The sequence below is a fragment of the Anastrepha ludens genome, chromosome 2 (genome assembly GCF_028408465.1).
Source record: "Anastrepha ludens isolate Willacy chromosome 2, idAnaLude1.1, whole genome shotgun sequence".
NCBI classification, from domain to species: Eukaryota; Metazoa; Arthropoda; class Insecta; order Diptera; family Tephritidae; genus Anastrepha; species Anastrepha ludens.
The window spans coordinates 35,596,450-35,619,904 of NC_071498.1; the positions used below are offsets into that span (position 1 = coordinate 35,596,450).

The 23,455-nt window shown below is 37.8% G+C and overlaps 3 protein-coding genes across 4 annotated transcripts; 1 reads left to right on the top strand and 2 right to left on the bottom strand.

Moving 5' to 3' along the window:
• The first annotated feature begins 1,764 nt into the window (after nt 1-1,764).
• On the top strand, nt 1,765-7,269 carry LOC128868480 (arginine/serine-rich protein PNISR). The gene is made up of 9 exons (XM_054110610.1): nt 1,765-2,397; nt 2,464-2,755; nt 2,812-2,977; nt 3,135-3,350; nt 3,728-3,830; nt 4,086-4,142; nt 4,654-4,757; nt 4,816-5,104; nt 5,993-7,269. Exons 1-9 carry the CDS (start codon nt 1,950-1,952, stop codon nt 7,000-7,002), a joined length of 2,685 nt encoding a protein of 894 aa, XP_053966585.1. The 5' UTR covers nt 1,765-1,949; the 3' UTR covers nt 7,003-7,269.
• Nucleotides 7,270-7,632: 363 nt separating this feature from the next.
• On the bottom strand, nt 7,633-13,478 carry LOC128868490 (zinc finger protein 813). Of its 2 annotated transcripts, XM_054110637.1 has the most exons (5): nt 13,191-13,478; nt 12,927-13,105; nt 12,154-12,620; nt 11,649-12,094; nt 7,633-11,580 (listed from the first exon to the last, which is right to left on the bottom strand). In XM_054110637.1, the coding sequence occupies exons 3-5, from the start codon at nt 12,316-12,318 to the stop codon at nt 10,710-10,712; spliced, it is 1,482 nt and encodes a 493-aa protein (XP_053966612.1). In that variant the 5' UTR covers nt 12,319-12,620; nt 12,927-13,105; nt 13,191-13,478; the 3' UTR covers nt 7,633-10,709. The 2 variants fall into 2 exon arrangements, with proteins under 2 accessions (XP_053966612.1, XP_053966618.1); XM_054110643.1 differs by lacking the exons at nt 12,927-13,105; nt 13,191-13,478 and having other exon boundaries at nt 12,154-12,657.
• Nucleotides 13,479-15,981: 2,503 nt separating this feature from the next.
• Nucleotides 15,982-20,628, bottom strand: LOC128868484 (protein asunder). Its single transcript, XM_054110623.1, has 6 exons — nt 19,739-20,628; nt 19,384-19,676; nt 18,872-19,330; nt 18,639-18,808; nt 16,367-16,493; nt 15,982-16,297 (listed from the first exon to the last, which is right to left on the bottom strand). The coding sequence occupies exons 1-6, from the start codon at nt 20,585-20,587 to the stop codon at nt 16,084-16,086; spliced, it is 2,112 nt and encodes a 703-aa protein (XP_053966598.1). The 5' UTR covers nt 20,588-20,628; the 3' UTR covers nt 15,982-16,083.
• Nucleotides 20,629-23,455: the final 2,827 nt, after the last annotated feature.

The following is a 23,455-nucleotide window of genomic DNA, read 5'->3' on the forward strand; positions in this document are numbered from 1 at the left end:
TAAGAAGTTTCACTTCAAAAATTCTACTTGCCTTGAAAAAGTAGGGATACGTTCTATAATTTTCTAAATTCGCATAAAAACAAAGTTTGCAGAAATTAAAAGAAAAAGGCTTCTTAATAAATTACTTCGTTTGAAAAAAGTAAGTCATAGTTGTAAATGTTTTAATCATTATCGCTATCTGCACTGTTTGCAAAGTGGTTCCAAATCACCTTCACCATTAGAAGAGACTGTCCCTGCAATAAATATTTGCAGTAAAGGCGATGGATTTTCACAAACTTCATTCTCGTTCTGTGTAGCTCTTACTTGTCTGTCAATGTAATCAGTAATTAAACTTTGCGATGATTGTCCAAGCTATGTTTGGATAAAATACAAGCCGCACAACTTCAAAATCGCATAAAAATAATCCACATAAAACGAGACCTTTCAGCACGTCACTATTTACACACATTTATGAAACTCATCCATCGTTTTACTCCGGTAGAATCTTAGAGAAACAGGAAAATATATTTATAAGAATTTTGATCAGCTCTTTAACTTATTTCAAATTGGTGTTCAACTTGATTTCATTGTTTGCAATATATATAAGATTTGCAAAGATATATAGAGATTGACAAAATATATTCATGAACTAATGGCAACACAACTTGATTGATTTATTTAATTTCAACGACCAATCATTTTATATCTCGTTCACATGTTCAACTTGTGGCTAAATAACTTATGTGCATGCATCTGTGCTTAACAACCAATAATGATAGAATACAGTATTGGCCCTTCCGAATTCGCTGTGACTTCACATATATAGTATAACACTTTACGTCGGCGGCAGCACCGGTGGTTAGCAATTGATTGTGCTATTAGAAAAAAGAAAAGTTAACGTACATATGTATATTCATTCAATTTGCTGTCTCGATTGGCAATTTCATTGAAATTGTGAAAGCAATCACAAATTTAATTTCGATAACCATTGTAATTTCTAGATGTGGCAGCTCGTATTTTCTGTCAACTTCTTATTTGTCGTCTAGCATTCATACTTTGCTTCGTTTGTCGGGAATGTTCATGATTCAATATCAAAGGTTTTTTTATATTGTTATAAAAGGTATGGGCGAGATCCGCCTTTGTTACTTTTCAGACAACCCAATATTTTGCGTCAACACGTGAATAAAAATAATTTTATCGAACATATATGTATATAGAATCTGCTAATCGAGGCTAACAGAATTTCTGGAACTTCAGGAATGATAAAAGTTGTTCAGAAGGCCTCCCCAACTTCTCTACTAAGTTTCTTAAGCATTCTTTATAATTTGCATAGAATTTCTCATGCTCCATTATACTAAAGTCAGCACCTCAAATGCATAATTCTATATATTAGAAATTTCTTCAAGTCATTTTATAATAGAATAGCGTAATTTACTATTCTAAATTTTCATCTCACTTACCTAATTCAAATCTGTTTAAGATTACGTGAAGTTCGTAGTATTCAAAATGTATGCAATTGAAATTGTAACATTAACTATGGCGGCTGCTACACATGCAATTTTTTTTATGATATTTGATGGATTTAAAAATATTTACATACTTTAACGCGTATCAAGATCCATCAATATTGAAAGTTAAGCGTTCAATAAGTTTTGGAAATGTGTTCGACAAAACAAAATAGCCAATTATAATATTTTTGAGTTCTTCAATATGGATCGCGATCCAAATATCAGAATAAAAATTGAACGCGTAGCAGGCGCTTATGACTCAGTGGCATCACCAAAAAATTTGACGTCTGCGAAATACCAGAAAAACACAAGAATACCATTACTTCTGCAAAAAATGGCGTATATCTATTGCTAAAAAATATTTTTCGTTGGTGAATTTATGAAGGCTAATATTATATATCATAGAGCTAAATAGATTGGGATTTGAACAAAGAACAAATTGATTGGTTAATATTTTGTGTAATGTACTCGACCGGTGATTCCAGCGGTGACGGCCTGAGTGGCCTAAATCAATTTACTAACATGAGTGGGCAAATAGACTGGGCAGCTATGGCACAGCAATGGATACAGATGCATGATACTGGTAATTTTTTGTCTGTACCCGATGCACCACCTCCGCCCAACATTAGTACCACATTTCATGAGCTGAAAGTTCCGAATAGTAATTCCCCTACACGGACTACACCAGCTACCATAAAGAAATCTTTTGATGAAAAAGGTGAAGCGGATATGGAAATGGATGAAGAAGAAGAAAATGCAAGGCGTGGGGATACACCGCCACCCCCAGCGCCTTCGATGCAGCTCGGTAAAACTAGGGAGCAAACAATTATGCAATCGCAAGCACCCTGGTATATGCAGCAACAAAATCAGGTTACTGGTCAACCAGTCGTTGAAAATTTAACTGGAATCGGTAATTAAACTATTAAATTTAAAATTATCAGATCTAATAGAAAATGAAAACCATATACCTATTTAGGAATATCAGACATAGATAGTAATACCAGCCAAGTCACACCTATAGCACCACAATGGAGTGCAACCGTATGGCCACCTCGTATGAATTTGCCACCTCCCATTACGGGAGCAATATTAAATGTACCATTGAATGGTCCAATACCAAATCCCACAGCACATATACCATCTCTGCTAAAAATGAATGTACCAAACCCTAATACAGTAAGAATGATGACCCCAAACATAGACGAGCAAAACACCGCGGCAACAGTGGTCGACGCAAAGAAGAGAAAAATGCTTCCAGCTTGGATTAGGTTACACTTTTGAATCTTTTTCTGAGCAGAATTGTATATTTTATTTTATTTAAAAGGGAGGGGTTGGAAAAAATGGAACGTGAAAAGCAGAAACAATTAGAAAAAGAGCAAAGCAAAAAACGTGAAGAACCCGGATGCAGTGAGGCTACAAATTACATAGGGCCTGTAGGAAACGTCGATGATGCTACACATACGGTAAACATGAAATATAAACAGTCTGCGGTAAGTTCAATCAAACTATTCAACTATATAATGGCTGAAGTATTGCTTCTGGCCAACACACACTAAACATTTCATTCAAAACTCTCGTAAGAACTATTTCTTAAGAGAGAATGGTGAAAGGCAACTCAGATGTTATACTATACTAAAAACAATTTAGGAGAACGATATATCAGGTAACGAGGAAGAAGGAGAAACAGAAGACTTAGATGGTGTAGCAATCGGCGATGAAATATTGACGCTGCCTCAAAAAATTGCAAAAGACGATGATTGTAGTGGAATAAGTGGGAATGAGTATGAAACGGATACCGAAAACAACGCTGATCAACGCAGTTATATTGGTAAAAGAAGCTATGAAGATAGACTATCTGACCTGGTATGCACATTTGAAATAAACCATTTTAAAATAATATATTTTAGCACACTAAGCTTTAATTTTTATTTTTCATTTATTAATCAAATCAAATTACGCCATTTTATGTGTGATGTTTGCGCCAAACATTTGTTTGTATGTGCTGTCTTGACTTGCCAACATTCAAATGTATGATGATGATATGAAATCACAACAAAACTAAAATGTTGAACCGAACTTTTACGGAAATGACACCATATTGATATTTAACCTTCTCGCTACTGCTAAAAAATAAATAAAACTATCTGTTACGTGTTAATTATATAATACCTTGATACAAAACGCTTTCGTTTTGCCCCTTTGACAAACTCTGGAAATAAAATATAATAAAACATGATTAGATGATAGTGGTGCGGACAACCTTAACCGAACTCCTATTGGACGTTACAAACAGAGAGATCGCTAACTTGGCGCAAGAAGCTGTTAATGCGCACAAAGCCAAAGGTACTAAGTCTATAATCTAAGTTATTTGATATGCATGTTTCCTTCTAGTGTTTTTGTGATTTTATGCGTTGCTGAAGCATTGGTGCAATGTTGAAAATGCATAAAGTATTTGCGATTCTAAAAGTTGTTAGATTGACTATTGTCTCTCTGTACTTCTGCTATGTACATATATGAAAATGAACTTTATCTGTTAACCGAATAAAATTGTGTACATTTTACATATAATCGATACCTACGTACTCGTACAAACAAAAGCGTCATCAGCTCAAGTGATCCGTAAAAGCGCACTGTCTTCCATAACCGGCAAATTAGGTAAGTCCACTTTTTATGTAGGTTCATATGTATATCCACATGGCTTTCTTTCTGTTATTATGTGATCTCGGTCGGAATTATAAAATTATAATTATTTAGTATAATTCAATTTGGATAATTGTAGCAGGTAATACTGTGATGTGTCTTGGAAATAATTTGAGTAAATATTCAAATCAGCAGAGTTTCATTTCTTTCTAACTGGTGTTCGAATTCAATTAGCCTGTTAGATTGAAAAGTATACGCTAGTATTCATACTTGATTTGCAATTGTTGGTGTGTCCTAAAGAACCCAAAATAATTAAGGGGTTTCTGTGAATTTTCTGATTGAATTTTCTTAAAGCTCTGCTTGAGAAAATAATAAGCTCGTATACTTTTCCAAACTTGTTCCCCTTCAAATATTTGTCAATGCAAGTTGAATCCCATATCTGTGCCGTTAGTTGTTGATAGCACACATCCACAGTACCAAATAATTTAATTTTTAACATTCGAACTAGCAGCAAATTTATTTTTAGGCTTAGCAGCATACGACGATTCAACAGGTGATGAAAGCAACGACTCGGAGAATGAAGAAATGGCTGATAATGATCCAAACGATGATTCTGAGGAAGAAATTAAGGTTTGTTTAGTCAGTACTTTTCTGTTGAAATGCTTTTTTTGTATAATTTTCTCTATAGGCTTCAATACGAGTAAAACGACGTGCTTTTGCCAAAATAACAGATGAGATTGAGGAACGCATTGCTGCTAACGCGTCACGCGAAGAACAGAAACTAAAGTACTACACTTTGTTGGAAAAACAAGAGCAGGAGGAAGAGCAAAACAAAGATGTCGCATCAGGCGAATCTGGGCGAAGCGACGAAAATATAGGCGCAATGAGGTCGTCCTCATCCATGCCAAGCACAGTTAGTAAATCTTACGAAAGAGATTTCGGTGAGACAACTGAAACAAAGTTACAACACTCAAACGGTGCGTTTGCTCGTATACAATATTTTTGTCCAAAACAAAATAATCAAAATCAAACGACGACGAAAATTGATTCTTTTCTTGAGACTAAACTAGAAAACTAGTTTAATAAAAGCTTTCTGATGTTGGTCGATAGAACTTCAAAAAACTTTTCCAGTTTAGAGAAATTTACTAGTTGGTTATGCGAAAATGAGTAAAATATGTTATGAAGGTGAAACTATATTAGCTTAAATCGAATAACGGTTTCGTAGATGAAAATAAGAAATTATTAAGCCAGAAAAAAAAACAAATAATATTTTTAGCGAATTGCCGAGGTTGGTGTAGCGATTACTTAAAATTCAATTAATGTCTATTAAGTCTATAATCTTTAAATTTTGAACACTACATGACATACTTAAAGAAAAAAAAAAAAGTGAAATAATTAAGAATAAGAGTAAAGAGACCCAACCGATCATCTTAGAGATGTTATTAGCTTCTAAAAAGTTCTAATGCAGTTCGATTGGTGCTAATTACAAATAATTTGCTTTGACAGCATTGAGATAAAAACGATTTTGAAGTATAAGCGGTTGGGTAGCTCTTCTCCTCTATGATTTTAAATTTATAAGCAACATGAGATGAAAACGGGTCAGAAAATTTAGAAATGTTAAAATTTCTCTAAGTTTCTATTCCAGATTTTACTCAACCAACTGATTATTATTTTTTATTATGTTGAGAATATTTTAAGACAAGTCCAGTTTAAAAGTGTTTTTTAGAGTTAATGGGCCAGATTTTAGGTTGCTCTATATTACATACTTACATAAATTTCTGGACATTCTGATCTCAATTGCTACATCAGATGCAATTCTAAACGAATTTCTTTTGATTAACATTGATTTGAATTTGTATTCGTAGGCAAACGGCAGAAGGATCGCAACTCTCGTAAGGAGCGAACAACTCGTTTTAGTGATAATAAAGATTCGAAAGGAGCCGCAGCAGTCGCAGCTACTTATATATCTAAAATGCACAGCGCAAATGCTAATCCCAGCGGAAGCGCTCTTTTTCCAATTGCACCAACGGCAACTACTTCCTCCACGACGTTGGCTGGAACTACGGTGACCTCGTCATCAACGATTATCGCTGCGCCACTTGAAAGTTCCCATATCGCTTACAACATAGCAAATGCAGCATTTATTGATGATAGTAGTAGCGTTTCTGTACTAAATAAAAATTTGCTAAATGCCGCTGAGGCTGCATTTGAGAAAGCCACAAAAAGTCACCGTACGAACAGAAGTCGTTCGTCAGCATCGCACTCGGAGAGAGAACGTAGCCGTCGTAGTAATCGCTATGATCATAGAGATAACGAAAGTGATCGATGTAAGGAGCGCGAACGCGAACGAGAACGGGAACGAAAACATGGTCGTGAGCGCGAACGTGAACGTGATAGAGGAAAGGAACGCCATCAAAGTAGCCAACGACGTAATTATAAAAATAGTCATTCAAGCGATGAAGATGACGCCGCTGATGATGATAAAGTTGAGTCGCAATCATCTTCAAGTGATTCGGATACTTCAAGTTCATCGTCTACGAGCACATCTTCAACTTCGCAACACTCAAGTCATTACAGCCGCACATCAACCACGTCTAAACATCGACGTGATCATGAGTACGACCGGCGAGAGCGCCGTGATGATCATGGTGCTCATGGACGCAAGAATGATCGCAGCCGAAGTCGCAGCCGTCAGCGTAGTCATCACCACCATCACCAGCGCAGTACCAGTCGTCGCCAATCTAGCGCTGAAGATGACTACGACAATGGTAGTCGCCATCGTCATTCGACTTCCCGACGCGATTCGTCGAGAAAACGTTCACGTTCCAGATCACGTTCCACATACTCATCTTCCTCGCATTGGCGCAGACATTAGCTCAAAGGCACTGTTGTGTAGCTTCTTCCTAATTTTAGAGAACAAAATGTATATTTTTTTTTATTTCCCTTTTTTACTCACAAATCCGCATAATGATCCTAAATTTTCCTCCTTAGGTAGAATATGCATATTTTTTTAGTTTCTTTTTTGCAACATTAACTATCACGGAATAATTGTATAGAAAGAAACTCGATTCTAGCAAAGTGTATTTAATGGGCAAGTCTTTTGAAATAATATAAGATTTTAGCGATCAGTAATTGGCTATGATATTAACTTCTTATAATTTCACTTTAGATACAGCTATAATAAAAACGCAAAATTATGAATAAAAATAAAAAGAGTTTTCATTATCAGGAGATATATGTGTGTATGTTATAATATGTATGTGTTTACGAAGTGATCGATTTAATTGTTCAATGAGTAGTTCAAATAAAGCAGCGAAATCGGCTAGCAATAACAACGTTTTTATGTAGAGATACTTTTCAAAAACGCAAGTCTATGATATTTAAATAAGTGAATAATAAAAAAATCTCAAATTCAAATTAAAGTCGTTTTCAGGAAAGAATTTGCGATATTTAAAGAACTGGGGAAAAAATTTGAAACGTTTAAAACAATCATAAAGACAGAAAATAGTTATTTTTTTAATTTATTTGAGGAGTAAGCATCAAATTTTTATTTATTCACGTATTACATTTCTCCTTAGAATGATATAAAAATAAACCATGTAACAAATTTTAGTTTATAAAACACAAAGGGATTTTATAATACAGTAACCTAGGGTGGATGTACTAGGAACCAGACTCAACTTATTTCTCACCTTGAACCTGACTAAAGTTACAGTCTATTAGCGATATTGAATTGCTCTAAAATACGTGAGTATTAACAAATTCTAGATCTAATATATTCAACCAATAAACTCTAAAATTGCTTACAATAATTATAATTGCAACACAAGCCAGGTTTTTGCTTTAGTTACTGAATACCTTTTTTATCCACAATAAAAGCTTAGGTTTCATAACGTGATTTATATTTTTATTAAAAATACGTTAATAAAAGGGAAAAATAAACGCAGGACTCATGATTGACAAAAGTAAACATTAATACGTAGTTCACTAATTTCAAAACACTCACGGGCTACTGAGATACGCCTTGGTCGCAGAGTTTGAGCGTGATCTGTCAATTAGCTTGTTTTGGGCATTTAATTATATCAGTCAACCGCAGGTGTGCTCTGCGATTTCCACTAGGGATTAAAATATCGAACAAAGAATTTGTCTTAAATTTTGTGTGTTTGAACGAGATTTCGTGTGCCGAATCGTTGAAAATGTTGCAGAAAGCCTATGACGAGTGTGCTTTATCAAAAACACTGGTATACGAGAGGTATAAGGCTTTTGCAGTGGGCCGAGAAGTCGGGGAAGATTTGCCTCGATCTGGTCACCCATCGACGTCTTCAACGGATGAAAACGTCGACAAAGTCAAGGAAATGGTGCTGGAAAACTATCATTTCAGTTTGAGATAGGTAGTTCGTGACCTTAGCGTATCTTACGAATCAATTCGCAACATTTTACACCTTCAATTGGGCATGAGACGCGTGGCTGCTCGACTCGTTCCAAATAAATTCATGGGGAGGTGGCTGAAAACAAGCTTGAGCAAGTGAATTCGGACCCAACGTTTTCCAGCGCATCGTAACAGGTTATGAGACATGGGAGTTTGATATGCAAACCAGTCAACAGGCGGTTGAATGGCCCTATCCACATTAGCCGAAACCCAAAAAATCACGTCAAAGTCGGTCAAACGTGAAAGTCATGCTAGCCGTTTTCTTTGATTATCATGATGTTGTGCACTCGAAATTCATTCCAAATGGTTCTATGGTATATGAAGAATATTATTTGTAAGTTATGCGACGTTTGAGAGAAAATATGCGTAGGAAAAGGAATTTGTGGAAAGAAAACTCATGGATCTTACACCATGATACCACACCGTCTCAGAAGGCTCATATTGTGAACAGTTTTTTGATCAAAAACTCGACAAATATCATCGAACAACCACCGTATTCACCAGATTTAGCCCCCTGTGACTTTCCTTTTCCCAAAACTTAAATTGGCACTCCGCGGACGCTGCTTTGAGTCGATATAGAGGCCATTAAGGAGAGTTCGCTGAAGGAGGTGAAGAAGATGACTGGACTAATCGTTGGCATATGTGTATTGCTTCGAATGGAGCAATTGCCGGTACTTTTTTAACAGAATGTACACCATTATATAAAACAACATACCCAGCTAAAGAGTAACCAGATGTAGGATCGGTTTGACCGTGCTGTAAACTCCGATGGACTCAGCGAAGGTAATTTAGTACTTATTTATGGGCTAGGGTCCTGGGCTCAATTATGGTGCATTCGAAACTGGTCAGGGAATGCCTGGTTTCACTTTTGATTGCATCCGAATTCTTTGGCAGAAGGATAAATCTGGGTACCTGGTCATAGTGACATTGCGGGAAGCTGCGAAGCGGACGAGCTGGCCAGTTAAGGAACCCTGTCAATCTCAGCACCTGCTCCTTAGTTGCCCCGCTCTCGCGGGAACAAGATTTAAGCATCTTGGTTCTCACTTTATCAGCAACATGAAGCGGCTAACATAACCGTGAATTGATAACCGTTCGTAAGCTACAAATACTCAACGCTCTCCTCATTCTTGGACCGGGGAAAGTCAACGTAGTTTACCTGTCTCCTCCACTTTTGCCACACATCCTCATCAAATTGTTTTAAATCTAAACATACTATTGTTAAATAGAATGCTAAAGCAACACTAAAGTCATGAAATTGTTCACTTTTTCAGTATCGGGATAAAGTGTCCAGATATTGAATCTACTCTTATTGCCATTATAGTAAGCGGACAGGTTCATTTACGGAAATACTACATATTTTCAACCGATTTCGTACTGTAATTACGTCCTTTTATCATTTTCTTACATAATAACAGTGTTCTGAATCTCTTTTTTTGTTAAATGTTTTTTAATAAAAAATAGTATTTGTTTGTACGTATATTAGAAGCTGCCACATCAATTATCGGATTGCAATGAAACTTATTGCTTGCAATTGCCGGAGACATATAGGCATAGTAAAATTGCTTTAAAATAAGAGGACGTGGCACTTCCCATACCGAACCATTCGTGTCTGAATATACAAATTTAGTACAAGGATACGATATTGACATTGCCGAAAAGTAATTGGGAATTGGTAAAGGGAGCCCCAAAAAAAAAGAAGTACTGACAGAATATAATCCAACAATATTTAGTTTTGGCCTGCACCCTAATATCAAGGGGTTTCCAAATTTTAGTTTTTCTGCGGAAGCGACGCGCCGTGTAATAAATCGACATTTTGCTTATTTCGAACGGTAAAAGTAGAAAGTGTTCGATTACTGGCGATTGCCCACTTCTACCTTATATGGCTGAACCTTGTTAAAAGGGTAACTGTAAAGGCTAAAACAAAACCACCTAAATATTAAAATAATTCAAAGCTGTTAATTTGAGCGGCAGTTCATTTCTGATATAGACATTGCATTAACGACATCGATCAATAGGGGTTTGTAAAAATCACAGATGTATCCTTCATACTTTCGAATCTTGCAATTTTTACATTTTACCGCCGCAGGCCAAAAAATTGCTTCAATTTTCAAAAATTATCTTATACTCGTAGCGTTGCTGTACTTTGCTCACTCTTAGGTATCAAGTTTAATTGCCTTATTTAACCGGCACTTTGCGTACGGATCCTCTTCAAAATCGGCTGGTGGAGCGTGATTGCTCGCCATTCGATGCGCTTTAAGCGCTGTACCGCTTATAAAGCCCTCACTACAGATGTTACACTTGTAAGGCTTTTCACCAGTATGTCGACGCATATGGATACGCAAGTCGTTCGATTGTGTGAACGATTTATGGCACTCAGAACATTTGTAAGGTCGAAGTCCCGTGTGTATGCGCATATGGCGCGACAATTTATTTGGGCGTATAAATGATTTTCCACAAATAGTACAAACATGCGGCCTCTCGCCTGTATGCTGTCTCTTATGTACAACTAAGTCTTGGCGCCGCGGAAATCCCTTGTGACATTCGTCACATTGATACGGCTTTTCCCCTGTGTGGCGACGTATATGTATTACTAGGCTGGCTTGAGCAAAACTGCGGCCGCAGTGTGGACAAATTCCGCGTTTATAGGGTTTTTTGTTCTTTGTAGTTTCTAACTGTAACTTTGGATCGCATTCAGGTTCACCATCTCCAATTACAACATCCGGATGCATAGCCCGAACGTGACGTTCTAGGGCAAAATGACGTGCGAATGTGCGTGGACAGTGATCACATAATATTGGTTTTTCCTCAGTTGGCTTTGGCGCGATAGCAGCAATATGTTCGGGTGGCACATTTGTATGTGCAGTTTTTATATGTTTTTCCAATGTTGCATTTCTGGCAAATACACGTTGACAATGTGAACATTTGCGCCAGTTAGTTGTTACAAAAGTGCCCAGGCGTGAACCGATTGCGTATCGAGGCTGTTTCTTTTCGATCATATCAATGTATACAGGAGTTTTATCAGAGCTATTAATGAAAAAAGGTAGGATTTATTTCAAAGTAGTTTTTAGCAGTATGTTTTAAACATACTATACCTTTTTTCATCTAATTGTTCTATTTCTTTTTCAGCTTCTCGCACATTTTCAGTCACAAAATTATCAAATACATTCATATTTTCCGTACAACTTGCATCTTCATCTCCCGCCACAAACTCATCATCTACTGCGTCTTCGGCTGCCTCAACCAATTCCTTGTCGTCATCAAACTCATCCAGAAGGTACTCAGTGTCAAATGAATCGATATTTTGACAATTGCCATCCTCTACCTCATCATTTGTGGTTTCTCTCTTCACCTCAGCTATTAAAAGTGTCTCTAGAGTTGTGCCCAATTTAGATGCATTTGATTGCTGATATTGCCTTAGCACCGCTTCAGAACGTTCTGCATTGCAAATAAAATCATAAGCACTCAAAAGTTTATGAGTACAATCTCCACATATGCGGGTGGGAGACAATTGCACTGGGCATTGATTTGGAGTTGGTATCTGTAACAGGGTATTGTTCAATAAATGCTAATTATATATTTGTTATTATTGGTTTTTACTTGAATATCAGTAACACGCAAGATTTGAATATACAAATTTCGTAAAACAAATGTTTCGTCTCCGTATTCTACTTCATCGTCGAGAGAGTTTGTGTCTTCACAATTTTGTAAACAACTGCGACAAGATTGCTCCGTTATGCTAACAACTGCGCAGGCAGTCTCCATTGTGTATCATTAACTAATTAACTACTCTGTAAGAATATTCCTGTGTAGATTTAACGTGTTGCTATTTAAAGCAACTATGAATGATAAACACTCGAAATTGCACTTCATTCAAAAATATGAATAAACAATTCGCCATAGTGATGTGTCAAAATAAAACAATGAAAATATGCATCGATTATTTTGTGCCATTATTCAATAATAAAGTAAAAGTGCTATAGTTTTAGAATAAATGGATCAAGTAAGGAATACGCACAATTTAAAAATGTAGTTCATTAGAACTTTTTATGCTGATTACAATGGTACTATAACGGAAAATAAAAATGGTGAAAATATTGAAGGTGAAAGGTAAATTTTACACATTTTAAAAACCATATCTCAAAAACTACTTGATTGCTTACAATACAAAGTGTGTAATTACCATGGTGTAAAAATGGAAAGTGGGGCTATTTCGAGTTGCAATCACAACCGCTGTGCTGCTCGAATTTTTTAAGCATCATGTTCGATGTAAAGTTCTGGCAACTTTGACAAATATTTAACGTTCTAACTGTCAAAAACTGCGCCGAAGTCTTAATACCTTTGATAATTGCACCCTAGCAGAAATTACTTACTGAGCATTTTGTTAACCATAGATGACTTGTTAACTAGAAGCATGGAAGCCTCAATGTGTAGGTGTTGCAGGGGGGACATCTTGTAGCTGTCCTGATTGCAATATTTTTACAAGTCTGGAGCTTTGTCCATTGCGTATCCTTTGTGCCAGGTTACCAGACGGTTGTTGTTGTTGCGTGCGCTGAAAAAGAGAGCAAATTATGGGAGGTTTCGGCCAAAATTTTGGGATTGTTAATTATTGGTATTGGTATGTCATCGTCTTTCACCTTTAGCTGTAGTTTGACCGGCTGGAATTTAGAACAATGTATATTTTGGAATTTCTGGCAAACTATAATGTTTTTTGTAATGAAACTTGGTGGAGATGTTAGTGAGGTGTTAAGGAACACTCTTTATAACTTTAAATTATTCGGGAAATAATAATTTTTTCATTATTTACATTCAAAATGCCCTCGGGAACCTCACCATAATGTGCCACATTACACTCTATATTTTTTAACATTTCACTAAAATTCACCAAATATACACTCCCACGCGTGTTTTTACCGATTTTTATGTTAATATTCTAATTATATCTATTAAAATTAAATGCAAATTCATTTGCCTATGCAATCACATTCCAATTTTAAGCGCGAACAAGAAGAAGATTGGAATTACAACAGTATTTTGTTGCCGGATGCCTGCAAATGAAAACAAAAATTAAGTACTTGAGTTTAGTGTTAATGATGGGAATGGGGGTTATTGTGCCTGCTTACTACATACACGCATATGACGTTTTAATTTTGGGTTCAATGGTTTTAACACGGAAAGGGGTTTTATGCAAAAATACGGTGCATTGCGTAGCCGGAGTTGGACTGATGAGGGTTATTTTTTTGAAGCGCGGCCGAAGGCCGCCCACGCGAAAAGGAGTTCTACGCAAAAAGACTGGATTGCGTAGCCGAAGTTGGACTGATGAGGGTTATTTTTTTGAAGCACGGCCGAAGGCCGCCCACGCGAAAAGGAGTTCTACGCAAAAATACTGTGGATTGCGTAGCCGGAGTTGGACTGATGAGGGTTATTTTTTTGAAGCGCGGCCGAAGGCCGCCTACGCGATAAGGAGTTCCACGCAAAAATACTGTGTTAATTAATTTAATTTTAATTACTTTATTATTTTTTGTGATACGCTTAATATCATTGTTTTAAGTTTAAATGAGTTGTAGGTTTTTATTTTCAAAATTATTTCTCAACTTTATATTACAGCAAAAAATACTGCAGTTTTACAATGAACCTTCCACTGAACATCCCTGCGTGCGAACTTCGTTTTCATTTCAGGTGTATGGCAACACCTACTTTTCGCTAAATTATAGAACTTTAACATTAAATTACTTAAGAACTATAAGCCTCCGGCAGGTTCTGTTTTCAGTTTTAAGATGGGGATACATCCCTCTATCACCCCCTTTTTACCGTTTTTTCCAAAGCGATATACATTATACTAAATTTTAGCCCGGTCGCGATTCGAGGTGGGTGGGACGTTTGGGGTTGTCTACGTTGGCCCTGTTGTGCATTTCGCTGTTGTTTTTGTCGTCCGATGGTGGTATTTGGCCGCGCCACTTTGGATGGTTGTAGGTGCAGAGTTCTACAGCAGGGGGCGACGTAGTCACGCGTCCAATCTCGCGTGGAGTACAGGCCCGAGCACCTCCGATAGTAGTACCAGCCATTACTGCAGATTGCCTCTCAAACGGGAGTCGGAGTGGGAAGTCGGAAGAGATTGGGGTGCAGTGGGGCGGAAGCTATTTTGTTCTGGGCTTACGGCGCCAGATGGCGGAAGCAAGACGTGGCCACATATCGCGTGGACCACTCCCTTTTGGTCTTAAGGCTTGAGAAAGTCTTAAGGTGGCTCCACCCCTCACACTGGTTGCATCTAATCGATGTTAAGTTTGGATGGTGCCGCCTTTGGCAAACGCAGTAGAAGTATACTTTGGGTCCAGGGTTAGTCTCAATGCCAGCCTTGAGAAGTATTGTGAGCAGACTTGCTGCAAGAAACTGCTCCAGTACCGATAGACAAAAGTTGAGATGCGGTACACTAGACCGGGCTAGCTTACTGGGGTGGTAGTTTTGTTTGATAGTTTCTATTGCTTTTGCCTACTCTTTCCCTTCACAATCACATTTTGTTTGTATATAATATTTTCGGAGAATAACGCCGCAGTGATGTCAGAAGGCGCAATATTGCTTTCTATCATTCTGGATTTTCTATTAATAGTCGTCAACAATCCGGCATGCACGAGCAATGGATCAACATTTCTCGTTCTTTACGTGCCACCCCCGAAGGAGAAATCGGATTTCGGCAAGCTCGAAGAAACAGTTGGTACGACGAGAAATGTCAGCCGCAGAAAGAAAGGATGCGGGGGAAATTTTAGCCGGAAAAAATATCTGTTATAAAAAGATTTGATTTACTATACTCATACATATTCAAACATTATATACATACATCTTTATTAACAATGTATTTAAGTTATTGGCAGAATTTACCCAGTTTTTGTAGAAAATGTGGTTAAAATATATAACATTATCATGTGTAAAGAAAAATGAACTTGGACCCCTATGAGTATTTACTTTCGAGTATTTAGTGGTAGAAACGAGAAACAAACATTAAATTCTTTTTTTTTCACTATTATTTAAATGGCTGGATAAAAATTCACATACTGTCCGGGTATTCCACTCTTATTTTAACATCAAACTGTATATTTCTAACAGTACTTGTCTGTCTGTTATTACGGTAGCTCGTACAAACTGTACTCGCCTGTCCGTTCTTATAGCAACTCCTTAAAATATAATATGAATCTTCACGGGTAAACACGTACGGGTTGAACACTTTTGAACGGCGAAAAAAATCCTTTCGTTACTTCAGATTATTAATACTAGGAGCAATACGCAAATATTTTTATTCTACTTGACTGTTTTGATAAATTTTTCCAGTTTGTCCTTCACAAACTGGGTAATTACCGTATGTGTCGCCTGCACCTTGCAAGAATAAGGTAAATGTTTGCCGATTTGTAAAGATAAGGATTTCATGCGAAGTCAGTGATCATTTACCGTATTTATTAATTTTCAGACAATTTGGTATACATTTTACACACTTATGGACATTTTAATTTATTACTATTTAATAAAATATTCACATATTCAATTTCTCACACCCAATTCCAACTTTATACCTAAACTTTCTTCTTTTATAGCGGTGTTGGAAGACGAAGCAGAACCAGACTCTTTTTCTTTGTTCCAAAAATCTGGATATAATTTTGCAATTTGTCCGGTTGGTGTACAAAGCCGACCCGAGAAGTCGACGCGTTTTGCAGATTGACTACGTTCCGTGCTGGTAAATATGTCCAAGAGTGAGCTGTGACATAAAGATAGGATAAGAAGGGTATAATATGAAAAATAAAGACCAATTCTAGATAACTAATACCGTTGTCCGCTGCTGCTTAAATTACGCTTGCTTGTTTTAAGCAAACTGCTACTGCTACTACTGCTGTCCATAGAATGAGGTGGTGACATTGGAGAATCCCGCATTACAGTTTTACCAATTGAATCGCCTTGATTAAAAATTAGATATAAAAACGTATTTTTTTTTTTGCTTTTTTTGTTAAAAAACAAATTATCTGCAGTCGATATGTAATTAAAATGGTTATTAAAAGGTTAAAAATCCGCAAATAAATATAAATTTATATTGGAAATTTCTTGAAACTCAAGAGTAAGAAAAAAAAACCGTGAGATTTCACATTATTACCCCCTTTTACTATAGCCCACTTTTGGGTGAATACTTGTATTTATATATATTTATATATAATTGGCTCGTACACCCTTTTTGGGTGTTTGGCCGAGCTCTTCCTCCTATTTGTGGCGTGCGTCTTGATGTTGTTCTACAAATACTCGAATTTAGAGCGCATTAATAAAGCTCGCTCAATTTTAGTATAAGTATTGCCCCACAACTCATTTAGATCCGACTCACTTTATATATGTTAAGACCTAATTTCTGTCCATCCGTCTGGTGTTACAAGAAACAATGTTACTCAAGAAGATTAGATCTTTTTTTCTATTAAAAATTTACGAAAACGGTCAATAACCGAACTTTATATTATCGTGCACATTTTAATTTGGACTGGCTATTAATTTTGAATCAAACAAACATAGACAAAAAGAATTGAAATAAAATTTTACTAATATACATATGAGCGTGTATATAAAGTTCGGCACGGACCGAATTTAGCTCTTGTTTTAACTAAAATTTGGAAAATAATAACTTGTTGTGCTTAAAGTGATTTGCCAAATGCGATCACATTTTTTGTGGAGGGACTGATATAAAAAAATATAAAAAGTGCGTGTAGCGTAGTACACATAACAGAAGTGAAACTTTCAAGGCAGACAAAGAAAGAGGGAGAGACCCAGGAGAGAGAGAGAGAGAGAGAGAGAGAGAGAGAATATATATCTAAATAAGTTCACAACATTTGCAGAGAATACAAATAAACAAAATTTACAAAAAACGGAGAAGGTTCGACCGGTTTAGGTAAACGCCGGACACGAACAGTGGCATCAACGCGCACTACTCCGAGCGTTTATCATCCGCAGAAAAGCAGCGATTACAGGACCGCAGCAACGGCACAAATTACCGCAAGGCAATACCAATAAATCCGACGCCGAAATGGATAGCACTTTATAGTAAACACAAGCACTAGCCAGGAAACGGAAATTAGCGCCAAAAAGTACGCACCAAAAAAAAAAAACAAGCAAAAAAAATTAGGACCAAAAAACGCCCCAAACAGTAGGCACCAAGGAAATATAACGCCAAAAAGTAGGCACCAAAAATATATTTTCTACAAGTTTGCTCCAACAAACAAGAGCCAAAAAGTAGGCAGTGTTATTTCTCACTAGAAATTACCAACCACAAGGAAAAATTCGGGAAAAATAGCCTAAACTGTATCTAAGATATACGGTATAGCTCTCTCTCTCTCTCATTTTTCTCTACGTTATATATTTTTTCTTTCTCGCGGAAAATGCCTAAAACGTTGCATGGCCTTAAAATTTTGCTCTCCATTCTCGCTCGCCCATTGACACCTTAGAAATTTCACTTAAGAAACCTTTTTCATAATTCGGATGCTACAACCGTGAATATGGGATGAAACGTGTATCTGAGTTTTAATGTATTTAAATTGTCAATCAAATCGCAAAATTTCTTTCCACTAGGCCGATTTTTATATTAAATTTACGCTCACATTTTTAAAATTTATTCAAAGAACTCGTGCTTTGTCATTTCGACGACCGGTGGAGTTTTGGATATACGAGGTTTGTTCAAAAAATAAGGTAAAGTTTCAAATTTCGCGAGCTGCGTACATTCGACTTTCGATTATTATTTTTTTTATGTTGGTACGTCCACTCGTCTCGAAGATATGTTCACGGTTTAGCAATATAGCATGTTTAATTTGTTTGTGCGAGGCATAAATAAGACAAGTGTTTTGCGTGTTCAGCGATTTCCATCTATCGAAAAAAATGGATCACAGAAGTTGCATCCAATTTTATGTAAAAAATGGAATTAAGTGCTCAAAAACACTAGAAATGTTGATAATGGCAAAAACAAAAAAATTATCGTGAGTCGAGTGTACTTAGCCCGCGAAATTTGAAAATGTACCTGTGATAACGATTTCAGTAATAACTACGTAAATATGTTTTCAAATTATACTTACGACTTCCATCATTTTCCGTTTTAACGGTTGTATCTCCACAAGCAGCACGCACATTTTGCACGCTCTCTAAAATGACTTTGTGATGTGGTGTTGTTGCATAGGCCCGTATCAACACTTCTAGTTCAGCGTAAATCAACTTGTATTGGTCAGCCTTTTTTGAACCCTTTAACCTAACATTATTTATACATTAAAATTAATATTCTTTTCTATTGATATTTTCTTTAGAAACTCACCGTCCTCCGCCCATATTAGGGAACGGCAACGGCTCCCCGCGAGATGCGGCTGTGTAAATTTCGAAAATATATTGCTGACACTGCGTTTCGTCGGTCTTATCCATATCCTCTTTACTAATTTTACGTAGGAAATAGGGCACCCAGCTAAGGTTTCGCTGGAGATTATATATCAAGCTAGTGTTAAGTGTAAGTGGAAAATAGCGTGAGCGACGTTGTAGCCTTTCACGAGCTTTGTGTAGATTTTCTTCAGACTTTGACTTCACTTTAAGCGGCACGAAGCGATGCGCTTTAATAAACGAGGCAAAATCAGCGATCCGATAGTCGGTGACGCGTCCACCAGGACCCTCGGAAATTGAGGGCAGATCTTCCAGACAAGAGCGGGTGATTTGCAAAGCGTGAATGAAGATTTCACCCCCACGAGCCGAAAGTAAGTGACTCGTTGTCTTTCCGCCAGTTTTTCTAAAATAAAATAATTAAAATAAAAATCCACTTTCAAAAATTTTTCTATACACCTTGGCATTTCAAGTAAAACTGAACGCCCATTCAATAAAAACGTAATGAGACAAGCGCTGGGTCGCGACGTAACATCCACTGGGGTTACGCGGTGTTGAGCCAAACATGGTTGCATATCAGAAGATCCACAACCACGTGGCGTACACCACTTCAGAGTCACGGTTTCGTATTCAGCACCTTCTTTGCGGCTTGTGGGAAGCAGTGCTTCACTACCACATATGGAAGTGTGGGCGTTTCGTGCATGTAAAATCTCTACGTCATAGTTTGCACTTGAATTAGCATTTTGTTCTTCCTGCAAAATATTAGCAAAATATAAATATGGGCAAGAAAAATGAAAAATTACTCATATCTTACTTTCATGGGTATACCCGTAACTGTAGTACTTGCCAAGTCGTAGTGGCTCATGATTAAATGTGTTAATTTATTTGAAATATTAGGCGCACATGTAGTGTGAATTTCAGTTGATAATACTGACGACAAATCCATTTTTCCGCGATTGGTTACGAGTGAGTCTATGTTAAGTGGTACCACATTGATGATCACTAGATGACAGTGGTCAATGTGAAGCATTTTGCGTTGAGTAGCAGCCAATGTATTTTGTTGCATCAACACGGTGTGGAATATGTCCTCAAGACTCTTCATACTAGAGTTATCCCGCGCCGATGTTATGCATATAACACGCCCTTTGTTAGGCATCGGATTTTCTCCTGAATGAATCAAAGTACTATCACGCTCTTGTAATAGCGCTAGTTGAGTTTCGGTTGGTTCAGCGAGCGCTTCTATAGCCGCACGCAAGCCATGTATTACCGAAAAATCTGATGATTGCACTGCATTGCGTTGTGGGACTCCAACAAGTGCCATTGCATTTAAAACATGCGACATATTCTGTGTAGTTAGATTCCAAGTGTTGACAATATGTGCCGCAGTGTCACTAACGATGAAACGTACAAGTTTGCCTCGAGGGAAAAGATCCCATACTATACGGCAGTATTCAATAGACGATTCCACTGAGCATGTCCATAAACTTTTGCTAAATTGAACATCGCTCGTACCACCTGAGACTGGAACATCTTTTGATGGTTCTGTAATTCCTGGCTTACCTTTTAGCAATTCTAGGGGTATATAATCCTCACTGGATATGCTGAAATATTGCGTATGGTCCAGCACGAAAATAGTTTTCTGGTTAAGATCGTACGTAAACATTTTTCTGTTTATGATTGGTGATGGGGGGCTATCGAATAAAAACTAGGAAGTTAATCGATAGTTCAACAATTGTCATTCATTCGATAGTTTTCAAGAAATCACTCAGAACTATTTTTTCACTTATTACAAATTTTTTACTCGTTACTAATTTTTCATTCTCATGTATGATCTTGCGAAAGAATGACCTTCTATACATTTAAGTGAATCACTGACAAGTGAATTTTTTTCGAATAAACGATTTATATTAGGAGTGTTCGTTTTAAAAATGTATTTAGTTTTGTATAGTGGCGTATACGTTGTTGTTGTTGTAGAAGTAACTTTGCCCTGGTAGGCCCAGGAAACTTGCTGTTTCGACAGATTGGGTGCAGAGGGAGAGGGGTGTTAGATGAATGGGTTTGATGGGGCATGTGAAAAGGTGGTTAGTGTCGTGCGGGGTGCTTTCACATGTCGGATATATGTTTAGTATCCAGAACGTAATTGTGCCAGGGTTACTCGGGACTCTCGGGGAAGTTGGAACTATTCGTCTGCAATGGGTGGTGGTTGGACTACGAAGACGATGACCCGTCGGGGTAGTCGGGACGACATACAGGAAGTATAATGGCCTCGTCGTATAGATATTGAAGTGGGGGCATCAAAAGCCAATCTGTCGCAGACGTAATGGCTGTGTTTTGACAAGCCCACGGTGAATCACTGGTATCAGGCGACCAGACCGGCCGCCCTATTGACTTAAATATCGATAGCTATATTTCTTTGTTTTTACCCCAACTGTTGCCGGCAAGCGATTTGAGGACCTTGTTGCGATTTTGGACTTTAGTGGCAATAGCGGTTGTATGCGCTGAGAAGGAGAGCAAACTGTCGAAGATAACTCCCAAGATTTTGGGGCTGTTAACAGTCGGAACTGGTGTGTCGTCGACTTTTACCTTAAGGTGCAGTTTGACCTCCTTTGTCCTGGTGGTCATAGACAAATTGAAAACCCTTGTGAGGTAACCCAGTTTTTTCAACATCAGCATGTTTAGTCTGTCGGGGCTAATGGCTTTTGATGACTACATTTTGTTGATGGCCCCCTGAACCTCATCACTGGAGAAAGCAAGTGGCGTACTGTTGTTCGTCAGTTTGTGCAGCCGTCTGGTGGCAGTAAGCTTGGATCTGTCGGCCGGAGGATGCAGTATGAATTTCTGGCTAAAATAGCTCTCGCATCTCTTCAAGTCCAACGAAGTGCAACCGTTATGTGATATCCACCTTGTCGTTGTGCTTCGTTGGGTTCGACAGAGACCTTACGCTTGAAGCTCCAAGGGAGTATTGTCGTAACTCGGGGAGTAAGGGACACGTGAGGTTTTCTGCGTTGGTTCTGCTGTGCGTTCCGCACTAGTTGGTGCGGCCTGATGTTGACGGGCGGCCGCGCCACAGGGTGCGGTTGCGGGTGCAGAGCTCGAAGTCGCATGTTCACTCATGGGTGGTGCGCAAGCCAGAGTACCTCCGAAAGTGGCACCAGTCATTGCAAGAATTGCACTTGACTGATGTCAGGTTCCGAGGAACCCTAGTCTGACACATGGGGCAGACTGTACGGGGGACCAATAGCTACTGGTTTGTCCCCACACTGGGATTGGAGCAGGAGGGTTGTAGGTCAGAGAGGGAGTCGTGCTGTACAGGTGGGCTGCCTACCGTTAAGGTTTGATTAGTAGCGGTGGGGTACGGTTCACTAGATAGAGATAGTTTACTGGGGTGGCAGCCCTTGGTCGGGAAAACTCCGAGTCATTCTGGTAACATACAACCGGCTGTCATAGGAATGTGGCGTATTCGTCTAAATAGTTGCCTAAATAAAATTCCTCTTCTTTTCGTCAAGAGTTAGCAAGTGGCGAATAGAGGAAGCAACTGGTACAAATGAACATCTGTCGGCAACGCGGGAAGAGAGCTGCCTTGAATTACATGTGTTGGTAAGGCAGTGCTGCCTAATGAGCTATAGCCGTACTCGCTAGCGCAAGTGTATAAATGGCAGAGAAAATCCTATCATAAAGTCTTAAAAATTTACAAACGAATTTAGATATTTCTCAATAAAAAAAACTTTGTTATAGCTAAGAAATATATTTAAAATATTTGTTATTGTAAATTGTCGAAGTCAAATAGGTATATTAACTTGTATTTTTTGTGTGTCGATATTCTATTGTTTTTAATGTTACCATAAAAATTCTAATTTGGCAAAGCAGCCCCGCCAACACCCTCAAGCAGAAATACCAAAAGCTCACGTTACTACATACTTGGGTGTCTGTCGAAAAAAATCGAAAGAGTGTTTTTACTTGTATTTTTGTACAATGAATATGAATGTCATTTTTGACCATATTACCTTAACTACTACAACCTGAATGGGACTGTAAAATTTGTTAGAGCAACGACTGTTTAGCAATTGGTGCGGTTTAGGGTTGGTGCGTGATTACCATTCGGAATTCACAGAGAGACGTCGGTTCGAAATTCGGTGAAAGCAAAATTAATAAAAACATTTTTCTAATAGCGGTCGCCCCTCGGCAGGCAATGGCAAACCTCCGAGTGTATTTCTGCCATGAAAAATCACCTCATAAAATTATCTGCCGTTCGGAGTCGGCTTGAAACTGTAGGTCCCTCCATTTGTGGAACAACACCAACACGCACACCACAAATAGGAGGAGGAGCTCGGCCAAGCACCTAACAGAAGTGTACGCGCCAATTATTTATTTTTTTTTTTTTTTTAGTGGAAGAACAAACACCAAGCACATAGACCGAGAATACAAGATTAGTTTCTGTATACTATGCGCATAGACTATTAAAATCACATTTCAGAGACGAATATACGCTCGAAATGGCACTCATGATATCAGATTAAGATGCTTAGGGACA

Bases quoted from the DNA above. Each gene is read 5' to 3' on its own strand.
- LOC128868480 (XM_054110610.1), top strand. From the start codon at position 1,950: ATGTACTCGACCGGTGATTCCAGCGGTGACGGCCTGAGTGGCCTAAAT. The intron at 2,978-3,134 runs GTAAGTTCAATC...AAAACAATTTAG, and splicing joins TGAAATATAAACAGTCTGCG to GAGAACGATATATCAGGTAA. The intron at 5,105-5,992 runs GTGCGTTTGCTC...TTGTATTCGTAG, and splicing joins AAAGTTACAACACTCAAACG to GCAAACGGCAGAAGGATCGC.
- LOC128868490 (XM_054110637.1), bottom strand. From the start codon at position 12,318: ATGGAGACTGCCTGCGCAGTTGTTAGCATAACGGAGCAATCTTGTCGC. The intron at 12,095-12,153 runs GTAAAAACCAAT...ACCCTGTTACAG, and splicing joins TGCGTGTTACTGATATTCAA to ATACCAACTCCAAATCAATG. The intron at 11,581-11,648 runs GTATAGTATGTT...TTTCATTAATAG, and splicing joins GAACAATTAGATGAAAAAAG to CTCTGATAAAACTCCTGTAT.
- LOC128868484 (XM_054110623.1), bottom strand. From the start codon at position 20,587: ATGTTTACGTACGATCTTAACCAGAAAACTATTTTCGTGCTGGACCAT. The intron at 19,677-19,738 runs GTAAGATATGAG...AATATTTTGCAG, and splicing joins TTACGGGTATACCCATGAAA to GAAGAACAAAATGCTAATTC. The intron at 16,494-18,638 runs GTAAGTATAATT...TTTTTAATCAAG, and splicing joins AACGGAAAATGATGGAAGTC to GCGATTCAATTGGTAAAACT.